Raw genomic sequence first — 25,334 nt, 5'->3', positions numbered from 1 at the left:
CAGACGGTTTGGAATAAGCGGAATTTCATAAAATTCATTACATTTCTCGCCTGGACCCCTCACGGTGCGCAGTGGGTATGAATGAAGCGAGAAAATCGGCAACACTTGGTCATAGTTGTGGACAATGCGTATAAAAAGCACACCTTTTTTTCATAAACCGCGATCCCATTTTATAACTTATTTTATGTTCAATTGACTTTTATGGTGAGACAGCACCAAAAAAAATCTGAGAGAATTTTTTATATAGTGGCTGCATTGAGTTTGCCTAATGTCTGAAAAAAACGGAAACGCCAAATATAACTGTTTTATTTGGTTTTTATTAGAATTACTTTGCTATTATTTTATAAAATATACATATATAGACAATTTACAAGATCTTTTTTTCAGTGATAAAAAGCCAAGCTTTAATAAAATTTTATATCGAAAACCATGGAAACCATGGAATACGACGCTCTGGTAGAATTGCTTAAGAGATTGTTTCGTGTAATGATTTTTTATTTGTATAATTTAGTCGTCGATAGTGATACTGTCCACTTGTTCGGCAATGGATACGATTTGATCATTCAAGTAATGATAAATCACAAAGATTGATATAATTATGCCTAATATAACATGCATCTAAAAAAGAAGTTTGTGCATTCAAAAATAACGTTACGGATAAATTAAAATTAAAATATTACCATAATCAAGTTCGCAGAGTTTATGTCAACAATATTGAACAGCCTTAGCCGTAGCGCAAAAGTTAACAAATACCGAACATCCTTCAAATTAGCATAACAAGTACTTGCTAAGTATTTTTTGGATCTTAAAGCTCGCTCAATACGCTCCAAAATCTGCCATTTCTGAAAAAATTGATAAAAGTAGTATACAAAGTAGAGATATACGCCGCTGCCGCCGATTTTCGTCGTTCTTCGCACGCTGCTGCGTAATGTCAAAAATATCGTCGCGGCGGCGGCGGCAGCGGCGTACGGCGCGGTACTATATTGTTACGAATATTAGCAAAACTGAGGAGTGCTGCCATCTCCAGGCCGATGCTAAGCAGTGACGTGAATTCACATCAATAATTCAATCATTATGTATCTACATAAACGAATCAATAATTGCGTCTACACATATGTACACATTCCGACGAGCAACATTTACATACAAGGCAGCGAGAGATGAGATGTCACACACCGATGAATTTACTTATACGCTTATGTGTGTGCGGGAGACTGTAAACTACAAACACATGCATATATCTTATCTGAGTTGTCACAAGAGAGAGCAATAATTTGTGCACGTAGTTGTGGCTGGCGATTTTGTAGCCGAAACAACTAGTAAGTTCTGGAAATCGAAGAGCCTAGAAGTATGCAGCGTAAACTATAAAAGCGGGGCAAGCGAGTAAGAAGTAATTCAGTTTGATTTGAGATTTGAATTAAGCGCTATCTAGCGAGCTATAGCAGTATTATTTTGAATAGTAGAGTTTCATTTGAGCTGTCAATCAGTTTGGTTATTAAGCAAGCTATTCGTTGCAAAGTATAAGTGTTATTGTGAAGTACTTGAATAAAGGCCATTTTGCATTATTACATATTGGAGTTATTTATTCAACAGTTTAGCGATACGAACTTAGCAGAGGGTTGCAAATAAGAGGATTTGCAGCAAATTCGTTACAATATTTTCTACTCATTTATGACTGTCTAGGCCATATTGTTCATTGATACGCATCCGCATCTGCCAGATATAAGATTCCAATTGCGAAATTTAACTCTATCTACCCGTTGAAAAGTTTAAAAAAAAATAGGCGCATTCAATGCCAGCTTAACACGGATTTTGCATCACCCAATTCACCAAGTTTTTAAAACAAAAGACTAAAAGAAAAGTTATATAAAAAATTTAAATGCTCACTTTGCATAATTTAAAAAAAAAATAATAAGGAACAATGAATTCTAATAAAATGACCCAAGAAGTCGAACATGTTTTCAAATTGTCCTTAAGTTCTTAAAAAAGCAAGTTACCCGAAAAAAGTGCCGATTTTTTCAAATATTCTATATTACGACTGGTTCAAATAATAAGCGAAATCAGTGATCCAAAATCCTTTAGTAGGTTCCAGGGGTTTAAACACTCCTTTGAAATGATTCTCATCTGATATAGATAGGTATATGTACGTATGAGAATGGTTTAAAAAATCACTTGGCCTTATATTCAAACATCTGTTGTTTATTTGCGAAACTTTAAAATAGCATCTGAAATGTTAATTTTGATTTTCAAACTTCATCTTTCAACATCCAAGTCTCCCGTTTTGACATTTCTAAAGTATTTCTAAAGTTGGCAGCCATATCCCAACTAGACCATTGGAGTGAATCACATTGATTCTAGCCTATCAACCAAGTTTAAATATCCTCTACACGTTACGGCTCCTGTTAAATATGTGAATACGTAGGCATACATATATATTTACCAGGTGAGGCCGCAAGAACACTCAAAGTAAAGAAGCAAAATCTTTCCCAAGACAGTCGGACAAACCCGGTATGCTTCTACTCTAACGTAGTGGACAGTCGGACTAGTCTCAAAACTGAAGCTATGCGGCTATTCATAACGAATTCTTGTATCAAAAAGCCGGAAAACAACAGTTTGGACTGAGCATATAACCTTAACATCTTTCAACTTAAAATCGGTCGACTTTCATTCTAAAATATCGTTTTGGTTTAACGAAGACTATTGAAATCAATGTTTCGAACACAACCGTCTGTAAATTTTAGTCTACATTTAAAAAAATGTATCCAGGGTCTGTAAAAATTAAAATATGTAGGATTATACTATTTTCACCCATAAGTTACGCAATAATATCCACTTGGACTGCTTATGATTTCGAGGTCGGCATCCTTGGCCGCATAGTTACTCCCTAACGTTTCAAGGTATTTCTCTGAGAAAGACTTCGGAGCTACATCTAGAGCTTCTACAAAAGTGACATTGACGAAGGTATGAAGTTCGGAGTCGCAGTCCTATAGCTTCTGTGCTGGCATGTGGTGTGAGGGCAAGGAGGTGTGATAGCGACAGGGTTGCTACTGTTCGCACATCGGGAATTATATCCCTTAAAACAGCCGAAAACACTAGGGGCGTCTTTAGATCTATCAACAATAGGCCAGCGTTGGTGATAATCGGTAAAACTGTGCGACGAGAGTCACCAGTATTAAAAGACCATTAATAGCAACCGTAAGTCGCCTTTGTGCGTGACCAGCTTGGACCCACAAATGATTTAAAGAAATCGTGTCGACAACGAGTATTAGGAGTTATCCCAGAACATCTCCTTCGGTGAAACTACCCTTTGTACGAGAAATCCAGACAAAAGTTTCACCATTTTAAGTACTTAAATTTTTTCGGCGGACGCAGCAGTACCAGTCCTTAAACCGGGGTTAGGTTCGAAGCCTCCCTGGAGTAAGTGAACGAATAGCAGTCCGTCCACAAGGAGCTACTCCTGAAATTTTTTTAACGATCCGCGAGGCTTTGGGGCAAAAACCCTGGATCTTTCCGAAATGGCCAAAACGTTTATTTTCTTAAATATATATAAACGAAACCTTTTCTAAATATTTTTGTTAAATAGAAAAATCAAGCTTTTTAAAGTAAGGACGCCGGCCACGCCGCCGGTTTATAATAGTGCCTGCGTCGCCTACGCCGCCGCCGCCGATAAAGTGATCGGCGTATACCTCTAATACAAAGAGATGAGTGCAATTAGTTTACGCTGTTTTGTTTTAAATTTGTGTTTCCTGTGGTTGCATAGTTTTGGTTGTGTAATGAGTAAAGTATTTTATGTCGCAGCCGAAGTGAAGTCGAACATTGTAAATGGATCAAGTAATAACAATCAATATCCAAAAAGTAGGCGTTTTCTTTTCTGGAAAGAATGTTACCCTCATGTTACACTCTTAATTTGTATCAATCAAAAAGAAATATTTTGTCAAAGGAACACGCAAACTTACAAGAGAGCAAAGAAAAACCAACAGTGTGACATTATTTACAGAAAAGAAAACGTAATTAGTCAACAGCTAAGGTCGGGTGTAACAGCACATTACATTTGTATATGTATATCAAGCTGTAAGGTTGGTTGGATGGTTGATGTAGCTAATACCCCTTCACTAAGACGAATGATTATGCGCTGTCTTGGTATCAGAGTTTCCAAAATTTTGTAACTAAGCTGACGAATGGCCAAAAGGCCTTGTGGGAATACCGTACGCGTCTGTGACATCAAGAGTCGGTCCCCGCCAAGCTCATTCCTCTTGCCCTGAATGTTACGATGCCACAGCACCTAAAGCAAATAAACAATGTGTCGATTCGATATATTATTTGCCTACACTGACCAACCTGGGTTGGTGTTATCATCGCTGATCTGAACGCCCGAAGAGCCACCTGATTATTTGGGGGAAGTGGCTTATTTGCCTTATATGCATCCTGCATAGCGAAAGCATCATTTTGAAACACAAGGCAAGGAAAGCGCTTAGATATGGATGTGATCAAGAATGTTGCAAAAACTCAAACTCCGCAAGCCATTTTACATTCTTGAAAACTGAGATGTCTAATGTCCGTGTGATCTTCACATCTTGCCAAACACCTCCTTATTAGAATGACGATCGAATAGTTTACAGCGAAGGCTGTCATAGGACGTATGCAGTCCGTTCTTATTGCAGTATTGGAGTTATTAATTATGAGCAGGCCTTGCTCGAGGCTAAACTCCCGAAGTCGTTGGATACCCTAGGATGTATTGCATATCACGTTTAGAGCAATGCATATAGCGTCAGAAGCACTTCTAGACATTTTGCATCATCAGAAAGGTTTAGCTCGGCAAGATAAAGTGGGTTAAAATTAGGGTTTTACTTCTAGAGTATTAGTATTGTCTTTTAGGGGTTAACGCTTAGTCTTGCGGTCTCCACTGGCTTCTATTACTGCCAGCTTAAAATTATTTAATGCTTCATCTATGTTAAAGAATGCAGCCATGATTGTTCTCGAGGGACGACTTCATGTTGGTACGTTTTCTTTCTTTTCTTATTATTTGAAAATCTTTACACTCCGGGAGGTAAACCAAGAACCGATATTTTCCAACAAATCCAATTTTTGTGCAGTTTGCTTAAAATTCGGTACAGGGGAACCTCTTTGGCCAAATTAATATTTGAGAAACTTTTAAACCCTAGAAGTGGACTACGGGCCAACTAAAAAATCGTATTTATGGTGCGCTTAGCTCAAAATTTGGCACAGGAGCATCTCCTTGGCTGGCGTATCATTTGAGATGAGGTAGAATGGGATAAAGAGTTTCCCTCACTTTTGAAATGGAGGCAAACCAATTTGTTGGCAGAACAAAGTCTGCCGGATAATCTAGTGGGATATAAAAACAAGAATGCATATGACAGCGATGCACAAAGGATTTGAAAAAAATATATATATAATTCCGTATTTCAATATTTATTTTTGTATAGGTCAAACTTTCACTTCGAGAAAAAAGACACCTTCAAAATGCATACAATAAGGTCGCAAGCGCTTAGTAACAGTTTTTATTTGATAAAAATATATTTTTGTTAAGAAGCGCTGCAAGTCTTCTATCGATGTCTGACCCTTGAATTTACAAAGTGAAAGTTCTTCAAAAACGTGAGCACACTTTATAGAATTATTATCTACCGGTTGTTCCAATAAAATAGCTATTTCGACCACTGGCGCACAGTGGGGTATTTGATCAATCTAGCTGGCCAAAACTAAAACAGCAGTTATTTCTGTTCAAAACGTGGTTGTCTCACTTCATTGTTATGAAAGTTACTTTGACAGTAAATTCACGGTGTTCCGCGCAGAATTTCTATGGATCGGGCCCCCGGTTTCGGATGGACCCGGGCCACATTTTGGCATATCTCAATATGGGTGTGAAACGAAAAGTATTTTACTCCGCATTTCTATTCACATTTTTAAGAAGGGTTGCCACCTCACCTTCTTTTTTATATTTCTTTGTATATCCACTACCATCTCGCAAACGGCTCAACCGATTTGAATCAAATTTGGTACATCGATATAGCATTACATTTTAAGACTTTTCACATAGGTGCTGCCACTGAGAATGTTTTCACAAGGTTGCCACCTTTTGCCAATACGGGTACCAGTCTCTTACAATATTGATCACCACTCAAAAAATCGCGGGTATGCGCAGCCGTTTTTGTTATTAAACTTTGAAACAAACACAAGTTTATGTATTGCCAAAAAATTACTGACAAGATATGCCATGAAAAAAAATATTATATATATATTATTTGCTAGTATCTACTCACCAGTTTGTTGAAAAATCCAACGCTGATACAGAGGCACAGATAATCCCAACTAATCAATACATAAACGGCTACATTCTCAGCATAAAAGATGCGTTTCCAAGATGGCGAGAGAAATAAATACCAACTTGTTTGGAAATAGACAAGCGTATGAACTGCAGCTAATAAGCAAATGCTATTCATCACCAACAGCAAAAGCAGGTCCTTTTCCAAAGTGACATTTAAAAGTTGCAGTTCTGAAGCCAACTGAAGTAATCGATTATAGTGTTGCTCCAACAGCTTTTGCACATTAATTTCCGTTATTTTTACGACGTCATTTCTTGTGCTCACTTCATTATATATTTCGATCGGAAACTGATAGCTAAGAACATCCGCTAGTTCCAATTTGACTTGACTCAACTCGTCCTGCATTAACCAACAATTGAGCGTATATAATTTTAAAGCACCCGCCAAAGTAAAATGTGGTATAAAAAGTCCCAAACTTATAAAAATATTATCCCAAGGTGGCATTTTAAATTTCATTTCATACGCAATATATACAGCAAAACAAAGCGAAATAAAGAATGTTGAGAAGAATAAGAAGTAGGCAAATGCTTTTGCAATGGCACATTTACGAGGGCGAGTTCTCGTGGTCCAACTCGAAATACTATTACACGATCTCCCAATTCCAGGCATTTGGAAAATACGAAAGATATACACTGTCACTCCTAATAACAAGTGCAGCCGTATTAACTTCCAAAAGAACGGCGACAAATCATTAAAAATCTTTAAAAGCGGTGATTGTGTGAAATGTTGATTAACGCAGATAGTATAAAAGAGTGTTAACACTATAAAGTTCATAAGAGCCCACAGTGAAAAAAGAAAACGCCCAGTGCTGGACTCAAAGGTATGCAACTGAAAGCCAGTTATCACCAGGAAACAGTTGGTTATGCGCAAAATGCGGTTATAGTCCATTATTATTTGCAGAAGTGGTAAATAAAAAAAATACAGTAAGTTTTTGAAATCAGCAATGCACTAAAGTTATTGAAAGTACTAATAATAATAACACTTCATCATTTAAATTTGGCCATAACATTGGTATGAAGTTAGTTATTACATTGAACATTTGGTTGAACTCTTTTTATACTCAGCTGAGCAGAGCTCACAGAGTATATTATTTCTGTACGTTACTGGCACTCATCTCAGATCGCTATTTAAAATGAACGAAATCGGACTATTACCACGCCCACTTTTTCGATATCGAAAATTTCGAGAACCTGCGATAATTCATTACCAAGAACGGATAAAGCGATGAAACTTGGTAGGTGGGTTGACCTTATGACGCAGAATAGAAAATTAGGACAATTTTGGACAACGGGCGTGGCAGCGCCCACTTTTAAAAGAAGGTAAATTAAAAGTTTTGCAAGCTGTAATTTGGCAGTCGTTGAAGATATCTTGATGAAATTTGTCAGAAACGTTACTCCTATCACTATATGTGTGCTAAATAAAAATTAGCAAAATCGGATAATGAACACAACATGCCCACTTTAAAAAAAATAATTTTTAAAGTCAAATTTTAACAAAAAATTGAATATCTTTATAGTATATAAGTAAATTATGTCAACATTCAACTCCAGTAATGATACGGTACAACAAAATACAAAAATAAAAGAAAATTTTAAAATGGGCGTCGCTCCGCCCTTTTTCATTTAATTTGTCTAGAATACTTTTAATGCCATAAGTCGAACAATAATTTACCAATCCTTGTGAAATTTAGTAAGGGCATAGCTTCTATGACTATAACAATTTTCTGTGAAAATGGGCGAAATCGGTTGAATCCACGCCCTGTTTTTATACACAGTCGACCGTCTGTCCTTCCGCTCGGCCGTTAGCACGATAACTTGAGCAAAAATCGATATATCTTTACTAAACTTAGTTCACGTACTTATCTGAACTCACTTTATCTTAGCATCAAAAATGAGCGAAATCTGACTATGTCTACGCCCACTTTTTCGATATCGAAAATATCGAAAAATTAAAAAATGCCATAATTCTATACCAAATACGAAAAGAGGGATGAAACATGGTGATTGGATTGGTTTTTTGACGCAAAGTATACATAACTTTAGAAAAAACTTTGTAAAAGGGGTGTGACACATACCATATTAAGTAGAAGAAAATGAAAAAGTTATGCAGGGCGAAATCCAAAGCCCTTGGAATCATGACAGGAATAATGTTCGTGGTATTACATATATAAATTAGCGGTACCCGACAGATGATGTTCTGGGTCACCCTGGTCCGATGTCTCGAAAACGCCTTCACATATACAACTAAGGTTCACTCCCTTTTAAAACCCTCATTAATACATTTAATTTGATACCCATACACATTATAGAGTCACCCCTGGTCCACCTTTATGGCGATATCTCGAAAAGGCGTCCACCTATAGAACTATGGCCTACTCCCTTTTAAAATACTCATTAACACCTTCGATTTGATACCAATGTCATACAAACACATTCCAGGGTTAACCTTGTTTCATTTTCCTACATGGTGATTTTCTCTTATTTTGTCTCCAAAGCTCTCAGCTGAGTATGTAATGTTCAGTTACACCCGAACTTAGCCTTCCTTACTTGTTTAATGATGATACTTTTTAAAAATAATCTGCGCATTGACCATAAAATCAGTGCGAGCTATTAAAATATATATCGCGTTAGAGCATTATTCAGAAGTGGAATGAAAAAAGTTATACACTAAGGTGTGCCATAATTAATTATTATTTCTACTAGAAAGTCGGCGTAGTAAGCTAAAGCTCAATGCCAATATTTGACGTTATATAGGAACGTGAGAAAAGTAGAGCATAAAGGAGTAGCAAAATTACTGCTGTGAAAATGCGAATGGCTCAATGCCGGAGAATAAGCAATATTCTGTCCAATTATGACAACAAAGACCAATAGAACTTCCTTTAAATCCTCATGAACACGCAATGCTGAGATAGAAAACCATATCTTGAAATATTTTGTTTTGTTTTGACAGTTGTTAATTTGCTATTCAAAATTGAAAAATAAACTACGGTTTTTGAGGTTGCATATTTGCTATGACGTAGCAAATGCAAAGCCGTACATAATTTTTTTTGGAGAATGCAATGCTAAATATTTATTGCTTTTGGAATGCAATCACACAAAGCATGTTTTTTGATCGAAATTGTGTGGTATATTTACAGGTGCGCATCAACAGAGCCTAGTTACATTGGATTTTTAGCAGCGCTTTATTTAACAATGCCTCCTGTTCACTACTACTTAATTACTTACTTAATAGGCGCTTAATCAAAAAAAGCATAAATTATATTAATCATCTTTGCTAAGTCAAATGAAAATGCGTTTTGCTGATCACTGATCCCTTATAATCTATTGTTAACATTTCAGACCTTATCAGATCAGCACGCCATAGGTTATATATATTTTTAACATTAGCATTGTATACATAGTAGAGATATACGCCGCCGCCGCCGCCGATTAGGGTCGTTTTTCGTACGCCGCCGCCGAATGTCAAAAATATCGGCGCGGCGGCGGCGTCCGGCGCGGTACTATATTTTCTACTCGTTTAAGACTGTTTAGGCCATTTATTGCTCAAGTCGAAAATTGGTTGGATATGGTCGAAAGTGGTATCGAAGGATGCGCATCACTGTCAGTTATAAGAAACTAATTGCGAAAATTAACTCTTTCTAACTGCTCAAAAGTTATTTAAAAAAACAGGCGTTTTCGATGTCAGCATAACACGGACTTTGCATCACACAATTCACCAAGTTATTAAAACAAAACACTAAAAGAAACGTTATATAATAAATTTATATAATCATTTTTCATATTTTTTCCAAAAAAAAAAAATACCCAAGGCATTTCAAATTGTATTGCGATTGGCTGAAAGAATAAGCGAAATCAGTGATGCAAAATCCTTTAGTAGGTTCTAGAGGCATAAACACTCCTTTGAAATGTTTTTTACCTCATACTTAAGTTGAGAATATATGTGAAGGGTTTGAAAAATCACTTTGGCTTACATTCAAATGTTATTTGCGAAACTATACAATAGCGTCTGAAATGTTAATTTTAATTTTAGCACTTCATCCTTCAACACCCAAGTCTCCCGGTTTGACATAAAGTTGGCGGCCCTATTCAAAAATATTCCCTTGAAGTTAATTACATTGATTATAGCCTATCAACCAAGTTTAAATATCACCTACACGTTACGGCTCCTTTTACAAATGTGAATACGTAGGCACATATATGTATTTACCAGGTGAGGCTTTGTCCTTCGAGTCGGCCCTAGAGGTAAAGAATTTAAAACATAAATTGCGTGCAAACGAATGTGCCACGGATAGAAGTGCATCACCCCCAGGAAAGCGACCGAGGAATAATTCGTACTCGACCAAGGAGAACAACGTGGTAAAACCCACTACTACACTAAAAGACGTCTTGCCAGGGCACGTGGGTGGTCGCAAACGACGGCAATAACGCAAGAGAAGACGGAGCGGAAAGAGGAAACTGCAGCCCAAAAGACGGGAGAGTGGCAGTTAGCAAGAGCAAGAAAAAAGCACTTAAGGCTAGGTCGGATGCAATCATCATTTCCAAGGCGGGGGATGCGACGTACGCCGACATATTGCGTAAAGTGAGAAGATGCGACGAATTAAAATCCTTGGGTGATGACGTCAAAGCGATTAGAAGAACGGCGAAAGGAGAGCTGTTACTAGAGCTGAAAAAATCGCAAGATGGGAAAACAAGCGCGTACCAAGCATAGATTGAAGCGGTACTAAAGGACTCGGCTAAAGTTATAACAAAGTCCCAAATGGTCACACTACAGTGCAGAGATATCGATGAGATTACTACGCCCGAGGAGATTTGCAACGCCCTCCACCAGCAATGCAACATTAAACTTCCAGATGTGGCTGCCATAAAAAGCATACGCACAGGGTACAGTGGCACGAAGTCGGCACTTATAAGCCTTACAGCGGATGATGCCAAGACGGTTCTTAATACGCAAAGAATCCGGGTAGGATGGGTTTCCTGCCGAATTAGAGAGCTCAAGCAAGAGAAACGCTGTTATTGGTGCTGGGGCTACGGGCATATAGCTCAGAAAGAGAAGGAGACTGTAGATAGGTCTAGCCTATGCAGGAAATGCGGCCAGGAAGGTCATAAGGCTGCAAGTTGCGAAAACGCACCGAAATGCGCGCTATGTGCGGGACAACATTCAGCAGGCAGTTTTAAATGCCCACAACGAGAGGGCAGCAAAATGACTGTCTCATGAGGGTATTGCAGCTCAATTTAAACCATTGCGAGGCAACCCAAGAGCTAGTATCCCAAACAGTCTATGAAGGAGGATATGACATAGTGGTACTCTGTCAACAATACAAAAATCGCTAGGAGCAGGGTTGGCACTCAGATTCAGCAGGGAAAGCCTCAATTTGGGCACCAGGGAAATTTCTCCCACAGGAAAATATGACGCCAACGGTAGCAGGATTCACGTGGGCAAAAATCAACGGTATATGCGTCTTCAGTTGCTATGCCCCTCCGAGCATGACCATAGCCGAGTTCGAAGATATGATATACAGGATCGTCATTGAAGCACGAGGTAAACACCCGCTTTTAGTGTGTGGTGACTTCAATGCATGGTCATCTGTGTGGGGAAGTAGACGAACCAACGAAAGAGGGAGAGTTCTTCTCGAAAGCCTTACTTCTTTGAGGCTAGAACTCCTAACTGAACCAGGGATATATACCTTCGATACAGGTACCAGACGATCCATCATAGATCTCACCTTCGCTAGCAACGAAATAGCAAGACGAGCAAAATGGTCCATAAGCAACGTCTACACACACATCGACCATAAAGCTATTAGCGTAGAGCTGCTCCACGGACGGTAGCAGCAAGACATCGACAAAGTAGTAAATGGAAACAGCACCTTTTCGACCCACAAATATTTGACATTATCTGGAAGGACGCCATAGTACGAGAATCGCTTGCGGAAGACCAGTCGGTTCAAATCACTAAGTTGCTATGTATGGCATGTGATGCTGCCATGCCCAGAAGTCGCGGAAAAGCACAGCGCGCTCCGGTATATTGGTGGAATGACGAAAATGCGGAACAGCGTAGAAAATGTCACAAAGCACGAAGAATAGCGCAGAGAGCACGCTCATCACCACGATATGCGGAGTTACATAGCACCTATGTCGCACAAAGAAAGGCACTTAAAAATGCCACAAAAAAGAGCAAGAAGTTATGCTTTAGGGAACTGCTGGATAATGTCGACCTAGATCCTTGGGGATAAGCCTACAGAACTGTGATGGCCAAAGTTAAAGGACCGCAAATTACAGAGCAAGAGTTGCTGGACGCTGCAAAAAGAGTTGCTGATAACAAATCCCCAGGACCCGAAGAAGTACCAAATATAGCCCTTAAAGCCGCGATCACAACTAGGGCTACATTATTTACTGATCTTTTTAATGCCTGTATGCAAGAAGGCGTGTTCCCTCGCCCGTGGAAACGACAAAGACTTGTCCTACTGTTGAAACGTGGTAACAGCCGGACCAACCATCCTCATATAGGCCACTTTATATGCTGGATTCCCTAGGGAAGATTTGCGAGCGTATAATTAGTGAGCGCCTATAGCTGACTCTAGAAAGACCAGGTGGCTTATCGAATAGTCAATATGGATTTCGCAAATCAAGATGCACCGTAGATGCAATACAAACAGTCGTCAAAATAGCTAGAGAAGCTATATCTGCAGGCCAAAATAAAAGGAAGTTCTGTGCACTGATTATGTTGGACATCAAGAATGCTTTTAACACTGCGAACTGGATGCAGATAATGGCAGCGCTGCAAAGCTTCGGCACTCCAGCTTACTTACGCAGAATAATAGGTAGCTATCTTAAGGACAGAGTACTCCTTTTTGACACGGATCAAGGAGCAAAAGAGTACAAAATCACAGGAGGCGTCCCACAGGGATCTGTTCTCGGTCCAACGCTTTGGAATGTAATGTATGACGGGGTGCTAAAGATTGATCTACCAGAAAACACGCAAATTGTGGGATATGCTGATGATATTGCAGTGGTAGTAGTGGCCAAGAAACTGGGCCTGCTTCAAGCATTATGTAATGACGCCGTAGCAAGAATAAAGGAATGGCTGACCAATACGGGACTGGAGTTGGCTAGCCAAAAGACGGAAGTGGTATTAGTAAGCTCCAAACGGTCGGCGAACGAGTTAGTCTTAACTATCGGGGATCATAAAATCACCTCAAAGGATTCCTTAAAATACTTAGGAGTGCACATTGACTCTAAGTTAACTTTCAAAGAGCACTTCAGAGCGGTGGGGGAGAAAATTACCAAAGTTAATGGATCACTTATGCGAATAATGCCTAACATTGGTGGTCCGAGCGAAGCTACACGTCGGCTATTGTCCACAGTAACTAGCTCAATAATACTATACGCAGCACCAGTGTGGTATGGATCTAAACAGACCCATCAAAAATATATATTAGCAGCGTACCGACTTGCTTCTTTAAGAATAGCAAGTGCTTATCGGACGGTGTCCGACGACGCGATCCTGGTTCTAACCCGGAAAATCCCAGTGGACTTACTGGCAAGCGAAATGGCCGATCTGTATAACACTAATATCGAGCGACCATTTAAAGAAGACAAGAAAAGAGCAAGGACACAAACAATAGCTAAGTGGCAAGAACGGTGGGAGGCCTCGAGTAAAGGGCGTTGGACTTTCACACTAGTTTGGAACGTAGCTCAATGGAATGAGCGGAAGCACGGCGAACTGAACTACCATCTCACGCAGATAATGAGTGGACATGGCGGTTTCAAAGAGTATTTATGGAAGCGTAGGATAGAGGAAGATCCTCATTGCCCAATGTGTACCACGGAGTTAGAAAACGACGAACACGTCATGTTCCACTGCCGCCGTTTCCACGAAGAAAGACTCACCTTGCATGGAGTCTTTGGGGAGGAACCTACGACGAGAAATTTAGTATCAAATATGTGCAACAGGAAAGAGTGCTGGACTGCAGTGAGCAAAATGGCATTTATAGTAATGACACGCGTAATGGATGCTGAGAGGGAGCGCAGAGAAATGCGCATGCGAAGCAGTGGCGATTAAATGGACACTCAGAGCAAATAGCGGGAACCTGGACGCAGGGACAACAGTAGGCTCTTAAAAAATGAGAAATATGGAACGCCACCCTGAAGTAATGCGAAAGTGGTGCCGGGGGGGCGACGGTTCCAGGACGGGGCTGTTTTTTAGTCTATGGACACACGGTTGCTGCGACGGCAGCAATTACGGTGCATTAGGCATTTTTCAGTCTCCCCTCAACACTCAAAGTGGTGAAGCAAAAGCTTTCCCAAGACAGTGGAAAAAATGACCGTGTGTGCTACTACTCTAACGAAGTGGACAGTCGAACTAGTCTGAAAACTGAAGCTACGCGGTCCTCCATAATAAGCTCTTATACCATTAGGCCGAAACACAGCAGTAAACATCATTCAACTTAAAATCGGTCGACTTTCATTCTAAAATATCGTTTTGATTTAACGAAGACTATTGAAATCAATGATGTGAACACAAACGTCTACAAACTCTGGTCTACATTTTAAAAATTTTATCCAGGGTCCTTGTAAAATTTTAATTATATAGATGCGCCGAGGATTATACGATTTTCACCCATTACGCAATGACGGCATCCTTGGCCGAACTACCTAACCTTTCAATTTGTTTCCCTGGTGTAGCTCGGCAAAAGCATCCGTTGGAAAGTCTTCGCAGCTACACCTAGAACTTCTAGGAAAATGACGTCGACGAAGGTATGAGTTCGAAGTCGTAGTCGTATAGCTTCTGTGCTGGCATATGGTGCGAGGGTCAGAAGGCCTGGTAGCGACTGGTGGTCGGGATTGCTACGCACATCGGGAATTGTAGCTCTTAAAAAACAGCCAAAAAAACTGGAGGCGCCCTGTGCCACGAGTTTCATGAGTATTAGTAGACCTTTAAAAGCAACCGTAAGTCAACTTTGTGCGTGGACGCCAAGGAGCCACAAATGATTTAAAGAATTTGTGTTCGCGACGATTATTAGGAGTTAACCCTAGGTGAAACTACGCTTTGCACGGGATATGCGGACAAAAGTGTGGCTAGTTTATGTATCTCTATTTCTTTTCAGCAGACGCAGCAGTACCAATTCCAAAGACCGGAGCTAGGTTCGAAGCCTTTCTGGAGCAAGTGAACGAGGGACAATCCCTCCGCAAGGAGCTACTCCTGAAAATGTTTGAACAGTCTGCGAAATCTTGAGGCAAAAACCTCGGATCTTTCCGAAATGGCCAACACGTTGATTTCCTTAAATACATACAAGCAAACCCTTTCATAAATACTATTTTTTTAAATCGAAAAATTAACCTTTACAAAGTAAGCACACGCCGCCGCCGCCCGTATATAATAGAGCCTGCGCCGCCGCCGATTAAGTGATCGGCGTAAACCTCTAATACATACAGACATATAGTTCATGAATGAATATATAAATAGTTATCAATAAGTGTGTTGGGTTCATCGTAAATTAACTGAACTTTTTAATATATATATTAAAAAATGAAATTTCTTAAAATAATTTTTGATTTACTCAAGAAAACCGTGTTAGACCGCGGCATAAAACTTAATAATGTAGACTTAACTTTTCCTCGGCGGCTGAACGAAGTGCTTCGGAGATATGGTTCCACGGCTCCCACATTCCGACGAGTTGCCTTGTGCTCTCAGCGCCGGCGAAGTCGATCAGCCTCAGTCCATTAGGAGACATTTCAACACCTTCTCTTCCCACCCTGGCGTTGAAGTCACCTAACACGACTTTTATATCATAGCGGGGGCTGCGCTCTTATGTGCGTTCTAGTCGCTTATAGAATGCCTGTTTAACCTCATCGTACTTCCTTTGGTCAAGGGGAGGTAATGAATGATATGTTAAAAAATTTTGCTTCTATTCAGATGGCAGTTCGAGTTGGGAGAGTACTTAGCGACGGAGTCTTTCTCCCACTACGAATTCAGCAACGAAACTGCGTAAATGTAGCATTTTTTACGACTTCTTTCTACGTTTGTATAGAGAGTCGCTTGGTCTCTGGCAGGCGCCCAACGATTTTTGATTTATGATTAATAATATTTGTAAAATTGATTTTATTACAAGTGGGCGGTGCAACGCCCATTTAAAATTTTTTTTTTTAAATTTTTATCAAGAGTCTCAATATCAGTCCACATGTCAAATTTCAGCATTCTAGGTGTATTATTTACTAAATAATCAAGTTTTTTGTGTTTTCCAAAATGTTATATATATATAAAAAAGGGCGTGGTTATCATCCGATTTCGCTCATTTTCAATACCAATCTATTCTGGGTACACATAAGCTCGTGTACCAAATTTGGTGAAGATATCTATATATTTACTCAAGTTATCGTGTTAACGGACAGACGGACGAACGGACGGACGGACGGGCATGGCTCAATGAAATTTTTTTTCGATACTGATGATTTTGTTATATGGAAGTCTATATCTATCTCGATTCCTTTATACCTGTAGAACCAACCGTTATCCAATCAAAGTTAATATACTCTGTGTGCAAAGCACGCTGAGTATAAAAAAAAGAGTATTGAAATTGAAAAGGATGAGGGAGTGGAAGAGGAGTCCATACCGGGGAGGTTTAAATTGTGTTGAAGCGAAGTATGGGTTGGTGAATATCTTATTCGGGTATTTTGGTACGGAAGTACAATTCATTGAAAATCATTCTGTAGTAAATACAAAACCGCCGTTTTTTATAGGGCACTGTTTTGTGTGTCCGGTTTCTTGTTCTTCGTATTAACGGAAATCAGGAGGTATATTACAGTTTTCAGTAAAAACAATAAATAAATACATATGTACATACAAATGTATACAAATAAGTACGAATATGCAAATATATAATAAAATTCATTTTAGCCAATTATGCATATTAAGTATTGACAGTTGTTTTATTTTTATACACAACACTTCCCAAGATACGAGGGCAAAGTCCAATTTTAAGAGCAAAATAAAAAAATTTAAATAGTATGCAGATACCTCGAAATAAGGTGTGCATTTTGTTGTCTGTAATTAAGTGTCTGCGTATACAAATTTATTTGCTCAACAGCACTGGGAGACACATAAATAAACATTAACTGATTTGAGAATATAAACAGAGAGACCGGAATGTGGGCACGTGGAGAGCATGTGACCAGTCATATGAACGCTCAGAGCATTTGTTATAACCCCCCCGAGACAACCCTACATGTGAGGATTGTGGTGAGTGCCACTCAATGCTTAGGATAGATAAACAAACATATGCTGGTTTGCATACTTCTCCCAGCATCTTCAAGCGGTAGGGGATTGCCGCACTAGCACCATCCAAATTCAAGGTGTTAAGGTAACCGTACCGACAGATGAATATCCAGCAGGTAACAAATTTAATTGCAAATCTCAACCGTCCGCTCCGATGCTCAGGGGCCTTGAAAACTTATTTCTCCATACCACTTGCACCACTTAAGGCTTCTTTGACCATCATCAGTGTTGAATGAGAAAGTGTGAAAATCAAAATTAAAATTTCATACGCTATTTTTAAGTTGCGGAAATAATCAACAGATGTTTGAATATAAACATCACTTGACTATTTTTCAAATCCTTCTGATACTATTCATAAGTGCGAGGTGAAATCACTTCAAAGGGGTGTTAAAACCCCTGGAACCTACTAAAGGATGTTCCATCACTGATTTCGCTTATTCTTTTAGAAAATCGGAATATAGAATTTTTGAAAAAATCGGCACCTTTTTCCGGTTCGTCTTGGGTCATTTTATTTGAATTCATTGTTCCTCATAAATTGTTTAAAAAAATTTTGCAAAATGAGCATTTAAATTTCTTATTTAACTTTTCGTTTAGTGTTTTGTTTTAATAACTTGAAGAATTGGGTGATGCAAAATCCGTGTTAAGCTGGCATTGAATCGCTTATTTTTTTAAAAAACTTTTGAACGGTAAGAAAGAGTTAATTTTCGCAATTGGATTCTTATAACTGGCAGTGATACGCATCCGTTGATAACCCTTCCGAATATATCGGACCAATTTTCGACATAACAATAAATGGCCTAGACAGTCATAAATGAGTAGAAAATATAATATCTACCGCGCCGAACGCCGCTGCCGCCGCCGCCGCGCCGATATTTTTGACATTCGCCGGCGGCGTATATCTCTACTACAAACCGATCGAATTAACAAAGATTCAACAAAGGAGAAATATTTGGTACACGTATGGCGTATACGTAATTTTTTGTTTGAACACCTCATCCAAAATCGAATTTGATTTTGAAAATGGAATAAGCACTAAGTTGCGATTATTCGAACAATCGCATACGTACAAAGATCTAAAATCGAGTAATCGGATGCTCAATTAAAGGAATAATTCGAATTTTTTTAAGAGCCCTAGAATATCACCATGTGATGTTTCAAAATGTTTTCAAAAACTTTATTTGCGCAAAACGTAATTAATTTAAGATGACATGGGGTGTTCTGAAAAAAATTCAGTAAAATAGCTGTTTTTTAATGATTGAAATAAGGCATTTTCGAAAAAGCAGCCGAGAAAAAATGGTATTCCACTCAGCAGTCCTACCGGGCATGAACAGCAATTAAAGAAAATAGAGAATGTTTTGTATAATACGTTCTCTGATTGAAAATGTGATCGAAACAAAAATTGAGAAAGAAAACAAATCAAAAAAGAAACTCGAAAACAAAACATTAACAAAGAAATATACATACTCAATTGAAGAGTGCCAACCATGGCGGAACGATACAAGGTGGCAGCATGGGTCAGTTGATTATCAACTTTTTTTATTTGATTTGATACATCAACTTCCTGCGCAGTGCGATTTTGACATTTGTCCATCGAATTTACAAAAAGAAAGTACATTGAATTTATATTTATGTTTGTAGGTATGTCACCATGCTGCCACCTTGTATCGTTCCGCTATGGTGCCAACCAAAAACTGAGCTCAAAAACAACATTTGGGAAAGAGTATAATTTGGGAGTAGACAAAATCCAACTGAGTCAACTTGATATAAAAGCGACGGTCATAGCCAACAAGCCAACAGTTGTGGCGGTGAGGAAGTCAGCAAGCGCGCGAAGAAAAATTCATTTTTAAGCGGATTAAAGAAAATTTAAAATTAAACGTGTGTTTTTGAAAAAAAAAGCTAAAATAACAGTAGAAACTGGCTCATATCAGCAAAATAAAAAAAATTGTATTTCATTGAAAAAAGTGATTACTTGCTTTTTATCAGCAAATTAATAACAATTAGTTCTTGTTTTGTCAATTATCTAACAGAAGAAAGAAGTTTAAAAAGTATGTATATATAAATATATATATCTACATGTAAAAAAATAGCAGAAAAATTATTTGAAATTTCATCAGTTACATATTTTAATCTTTTTATTTTTCGCTAATAAAATAAAAAAATAATGAATTTTCTAACGAAAACTATGTAAACCAATTTCGAAAAGATTTGAAAAGTCGAGTTTTGAAAATTTTATCAGCGGTTTTTTTCGTCAATTAAAAAATTCTAATGAACTGTTTAATAAAAATTATGTAAACCAAATTATAACATTTAAGGAAGTTTAAGTTTGGGCGAAACCAAAAATTATATGTATACCCAACGTGTGCTATTTTATATATCAAGGTTACATTAAAAGGGGAATGTCTCGAACATTAAATGATGTCAAAGCCAAAATATAGATACTATTAAATAGGGACTGTCATTGATTAACTCGGTCGCGTTTTGTTTTCGACTTTGATATTTGAGGAGGAGTATTTCCATATCAAATGAATTTGAAACAATTTAAATTGTTTTCCAAAAACGATTCATCACATACTAAATCGTTTTTAAATTATCGAGGCTTTTGCAAAAGCTCTTTCAGGATTTCATCCTCAGTGAAATCAATCCGCTTATGTATGTATGTTCAAAGAAACTATACCATTGACACGCTCTTGTCCCATCGTGTTTCTCAAATAATTTTTGATTCTGCTCAAGGTTAAAAATGAACGCATTTTAATTTTTAGCTTCTCCCCGTCATGATTTTTCAACTGAAATGACCATTGCCAATACCGACAAAGAAAAACAAGCAAAACAGGATAGCCCTTGCCTTAATTAAAAAATAAGAAGTTTCGAGGAACTGTGGAACTGTTCTCGAAATTTCAAAAAAAAAAAAAAAGACGTGTGGCACTCGGGGACTGCCACGGTAAAGCTATTGCATATTATCAACTTATGCAATTATAATATCTATGCAACATTTTGTTTTCTTTGATATTAATTCAAGTTTTGTCTTTGATATTAATTCAAGTTAGTTACACTTTTTAAGCGTGGTGACCGATAAGAAAAAAAATTTTTTACTTTTATTGAATAAATGAGAAGTTAATATTGGTTAAAAATTTTTTATTATTATCTTACAAGATATGTACATACATAGGTTATTCAGGAATATTTATAATTGAAATTATAGGTTTATGGTAACTGAAAAAATTTTTTAAATATTTAAATTTAACTTTAACTTTAGCTTTAACTTTAACTTTAACTTTTACTTTAACTTTATTTTTAACTTTAACTTTAACTTTCAGTTTAACTTTAACATTCACTTTAACTTTAACTTTATCTTCCACTTTAACTTTAACTTTAACTTTGACTTTAACTTTAACCTTAACTGATTCAAGGTTCGATTCGAGCTCAAGGCCAGAACAATAATTTTTTTCTAATGATAATTATTGTTATTTTTTAATTTTTCTAAATTGAAAATTGTATTTTGTTTTTGGAATAGTAAGTATACAATTTTTCAGACAACCTGCCATAGCTGTGCAGATATATCCATTTCGAAGGGTGCTAAGCCTTCATCATCAGTACGCGTTAGGCATGCTGCGCTAACCATTTAGCTATACAGCGGTGGTTTGTTTGACTGGCAAATTTGCTACTTCTATTCCTTTTTACCAACTATATTTATTCAGTGTTGCGCCATCTGGTGCAAATCACTGATAATACTGGATTTTTTGTTTATTGTCAATTACTTACTTTGTTTGACATTCCCAAGTGCTCATGGTTTATTAACAATTGTTTTTGTTTTTACCGGCCTATTGATAAATGATTCAAGGTTCGATTCGAGCTCAAGGCCAGAACAATAATTTTAGCAAATTTGCCAGTCAAACAAACCACCGCTGTATAGCTCAATGGTTAGCGCAGCATGCCTAACGCGTACTGATGATGAAAGCTTAGCACCCTTCGAAATGGATCTATCTGCGCAGCTATGGCAGGTTGTCTGAAAAAGTTTCTACTTACTATTCCAAAAACAAAATACAATTTTTCAATTTAGAAAAATTAAAAAATAACAATAATTATCATTGGAAAAAAGTTATTGTTCTGGCCCTTGAATCATTTATCAATAGGCCGATAAAAACAAAAACAATTGTTCATCTAACCTTAACTTTAACTTTAGCTTTCACTTTAGCTTTAACTTTAACTTAACCTCTAACTTTAACTTTAACTTTAACTTTATTTTTAACTTTAACTTTCACTTTAACTTTAACATTCACTTTAACTTTAACTTTAACTTTAATTTTCACTTTAACATTCACTTTAACTTTAACTTTAACTTTCACTTTAACTTTAACATTCACTTTAACTTTAACTTTATTTTTAACTTTAACTTTCACTTTAACTTTAACTTTAACATTCACTTCAACTTTAACTTTAATTTTAACTTTAACTTTAACTTTCACTTTAACTTTATTTTTAACTTTAACTTTCACTTTAACTTCAACATTCACTTTAACTTTAACTTTATCTTTAACATTAACTTTAACTTTAACTTTATTTTTAACTTTAACTTTAACTCTCACTTTAACTTTAAAATTCACTTTAACTCTAACTTTAACTTTATGTTTAACTCTAACTTTAACCTTAACTCTCATTTAACTTTATTTTTAACTTTAACTTTGACTTTAGCTTTAACTTTAACTTTAACTTTAACTTTACCTTTAACCTTAACTTTAACTTTCACTTTAACTTTAACTTTATTTTTAACTTTAACTTCAGCTTTCACTTTAACTTTAACATTCACTTTAACTTTAACTTTAACTTTAACTTTATTTTTAACTTTAACTACGGCTACGGCTACGGACACCGGAAGGCAGAATGCAAGGGTCCAGACAGGAGTACCGCCTGCTGGAAGTGTGGGCAAAGCGGCCACAAAGCTTCGGCCTGTACCGCAGCTCCAAAATGTTACCTGTGTAATACACAGAAGCTCGATCATGTCCCTGGATCTGGAGCATGCAGCATTTTCAGAGCGGCACTCGCTATTGCAAAGGCCAAAGTCTCAATTCAATAGTGATTAGTTTTATCCAAGGCAACCTAAACCGGAGCAGACTTGCTGATGAGCTACTACAACAGTTGGTCTTAGACCATAAAGCTAACAGCGTTATCATCAGCGAACCCTATAGAGCCCGAAATGATTGGCATATAGACAACACCGGCACCGCCGCAATCTGGATGACAGATGCAAACGCCAATATTGTGAACCGTGTTGCCGGACAAGGCTACGTCCGCCTAACTACGAATAATACCACAATAGTAAGCTGCTACTTGTCACCGAATGATCCCATTCAAACGTTCAGGGACAAGCTTGAACTTATTGAAGACGACCTGAGGGACTTAACTAGTAACCTGGTTGTGGCGGGAGACTTTAACGCAAGAGCCGTCGAATGGGGAATGCCGCAGACTAACACCCGTGGAAGGTTAGTCCTTGAGATGGCAGCCAGGCTCGGTTTGAACGTGCTTAACACTGGTACGACCCCTACATACCGACGGCCAGGCTTTGGATACTCGATCCCCGATGTAACACTAGTGTCAGAAAGCCTGCTGCTGACCGCTGATGGATGGAGAGTCATAGAGGATCTGACTGGCAGCGATCACAACTACATCACTTTCCACCTAAACGATCCCGGTCAGAGGCAGATTCCGAACGGGCCACGCAGAACAAAAGCATGGGACGCATCCAAGGTTGACTCTGCCACGTTCTCCGCATCAGTACTGGGGGATGCCCGACGGATAATCAACAACTCCAGTCCGACGGAAGAGACGGTTGAAAAGACAATGAGCTGTCTTCGCCACGCTTGCAACCTCTCTATGCCACGGAGGGGAGTGTGGAGGGGTAAAAAGCAGGTATACTGGTGGAATAGCGAAATCGCGGAGCTGCGGAAAATATGCCACAGGATGCGAAGGCTATAAACTCGCGCGCGCGGCAGGCCTGAGGCTCTAGAAAAGTCGGAAGCGTACAAAGGAGCGAAGAAAGCTCTTAGTGCTGCCATTAAGCAAAGCAAGCTTAAGTGCTGGAAAGCGCTTTGCGAGGAAGTGGATCGAGACCCATGGGGGCAGGGATATAAGATAGTAATGAAGAAGTTCCGTCCGCCAAACCAGCTGATGGATGAGAACCAAATAAGGAACATTGTGGATGGCCTGTTTCCCACCCAACTGCCTAGGGAGGGCGGGTACGTTACCCATGAAGATCGCAACGTGGAACCATTCCAAGAAGAAGAGCTTAAAACTGCCGTGCGAACTATGAAACCTAGGAAAGCATCTGGGCCCGACGGAATACCCGCGGAGGCAATTAGACTAGCTGCAAACGACTGCCCAGAGCTTATGTTGCACATGTACAACAAATGTCTCGAAGAAAGAATTTTCCCCACCATATGGAAGACAGCACGACTAGTTCTCATTCCAAAAGGGAAAGGAGATCCCAACTCTCCATCATCCTACCGTCCCCTATGTATGTTGGACACAGCAGGGAAATTGATGTAGAGTCTCCTTAAGCAACGCCTCACCAGAGCGTTACAGGACGCCGGAGGACTGTCGCCCAGACAGCATGGTTTTCGGAGGGGGCACTCCACAATCGATGCCATAGCAGAAGTTGTAGACGCAGTCAAGAAAGCCGAGACAGCGTGCCACAGAGCAAGACCTATAGTGTTGCTGGTCACGCTGGACGTCAAAAACGCTTTTAACTCAGCTAGGTGGGAGGACATGCTTGAGGCACTAGAAAGCACTTTCAAAGTACCGCAATATTTGTTAGAAATTTTAAGGGACTACCTAAGAGAGAGGTACTTAATATATGAAAGTACTCACGGTCAAAAAAAGGTAAAAATAACAGGTGGAGCAGCCCAGGGTTCGGTACTAGGTCCCGATCTCTGGAATATAACTTACGACAGTCTTCTTCGATTAGACATGCCAGAAAGCACCTTCCTCGTTGCATTTGCAGACGACGTGGCAGCTGTGATAACAGCACCAAGCTGCGAGCTGGCACAGCTAAAATTAAACCAGGTCATGCGTAATGTAAATAGGTGGATGGCTGAGCACGGTCTCCAGTTAGCAACAGCCAAAACGGAGATCGTCATCCTCACAAAGAGACGTATTCCCACTACCAGGAACATGATGGTTGGGGACCAGCCAATAGAAACACTCGCTTCAACGAAATATCTGGGACTGAGGTTAGACAGCAAACCCAACTTCTCGGATCACATACGAGGGGCCTGCGAAAGAGCTGCGCGCATAATAGCGCAGTTGAGTAGATTAATGGCAAACACAGGTGGCCCAAAGCCATGCACAAGGAAGTTGCTTGCATCAGCCTCGGATTCTATACTCTTATATGGTGCAGAAATCTGGGCGGACGCAATGAAATACCGGAAGAACCGAGTCGCCCTCACCTCGGTCCAACGCAGAGGGGCGCTGCGAATATCTTCGGCTTACCGCACGGTATCAGCTGAAGCTGTCCTGGTCGTTGCGGGAACCATACCGATATATCTTCTCGTTGAGGAAAGAAAAACAATATATGACAACGGATCGCAAGCAAGTAGAGCTGCTGTTGCCATGCAGGCGCGTGAAGAATCGATCCGATGTTGGCAAGATCAGTGGAGCAACAGCATCGTAGGAAAGTGGACTAGGGAACTAATCCCTGAACTGAATCCATGGTTGAAGCGACCGCAC

The 25,334-nt window shown here is 38.8% G+C and overlaps 2 protein-coding genes across 2 annotated transcripts in view; one reads left to right on the top strand and one right to left on the bottom strand.

Moving 5' to 3' along the window:
* Positions 1 to 424: 424 nt before the first annotated feature.
* Positions 425 to 7,251, bottom strand: Grl40a (Gustatory receptor-like 40a). Its single transcript, XM_067777939.1, has 3 exons — positions 6,279 to 7,251; positions 681 to 842; positions 425 to 618 (listed from the first exon to the last, which is right to left on the bottom strand). The coding sequence occupies exons 1-3, from the start codon at positions 7,227 to 7,229 to the stop codon at positions 508 to 510; spliced, it is 1,224 nt and encodes a 407-aa protein (XP_067634040.1). The 5' UTR covers positions 7,230 to 7,251; the 3' UTR covers positions 425 to 507.
* A 12,144-nt stretch (positions 7,252 to 19,395) lies between these two features.
* LOC137244945 (uncharacterized) overlaps positions 19,396 to 25,334 on the top strand; it is an 89,781-nt gene continuing 83,842 nt past the window's right edge. Inside the window, exon 1 of the mRNA XM_067774725.1 lies at positions 19,396 to 19,660. The gene's annotated coding sequence lies outside the window, so the exon portion shown is untranslated. The remainder of the gene's footprint in view (positions 19,661 to 25,334) is intronic.

This window comes from Eurosta solidaginis, chromosome 3, assembly GCF_040869045.1.
Source record: "Eurosta solidaginis isolate ZX-2024a chromosome 3, ASM4086904v1, whole genome shotgun sequence".
Lineage (NCBI taxonomy): Eukaryota > Metazoa > Arthropoda > Insecta > Diptera > Tephritidae > Eurosta > Eurosta solidaginis.
Note: the sequence above shows the minus strand (reverse complement) of the source record. Positions and strands in the feature narration are given on the sequence as shown.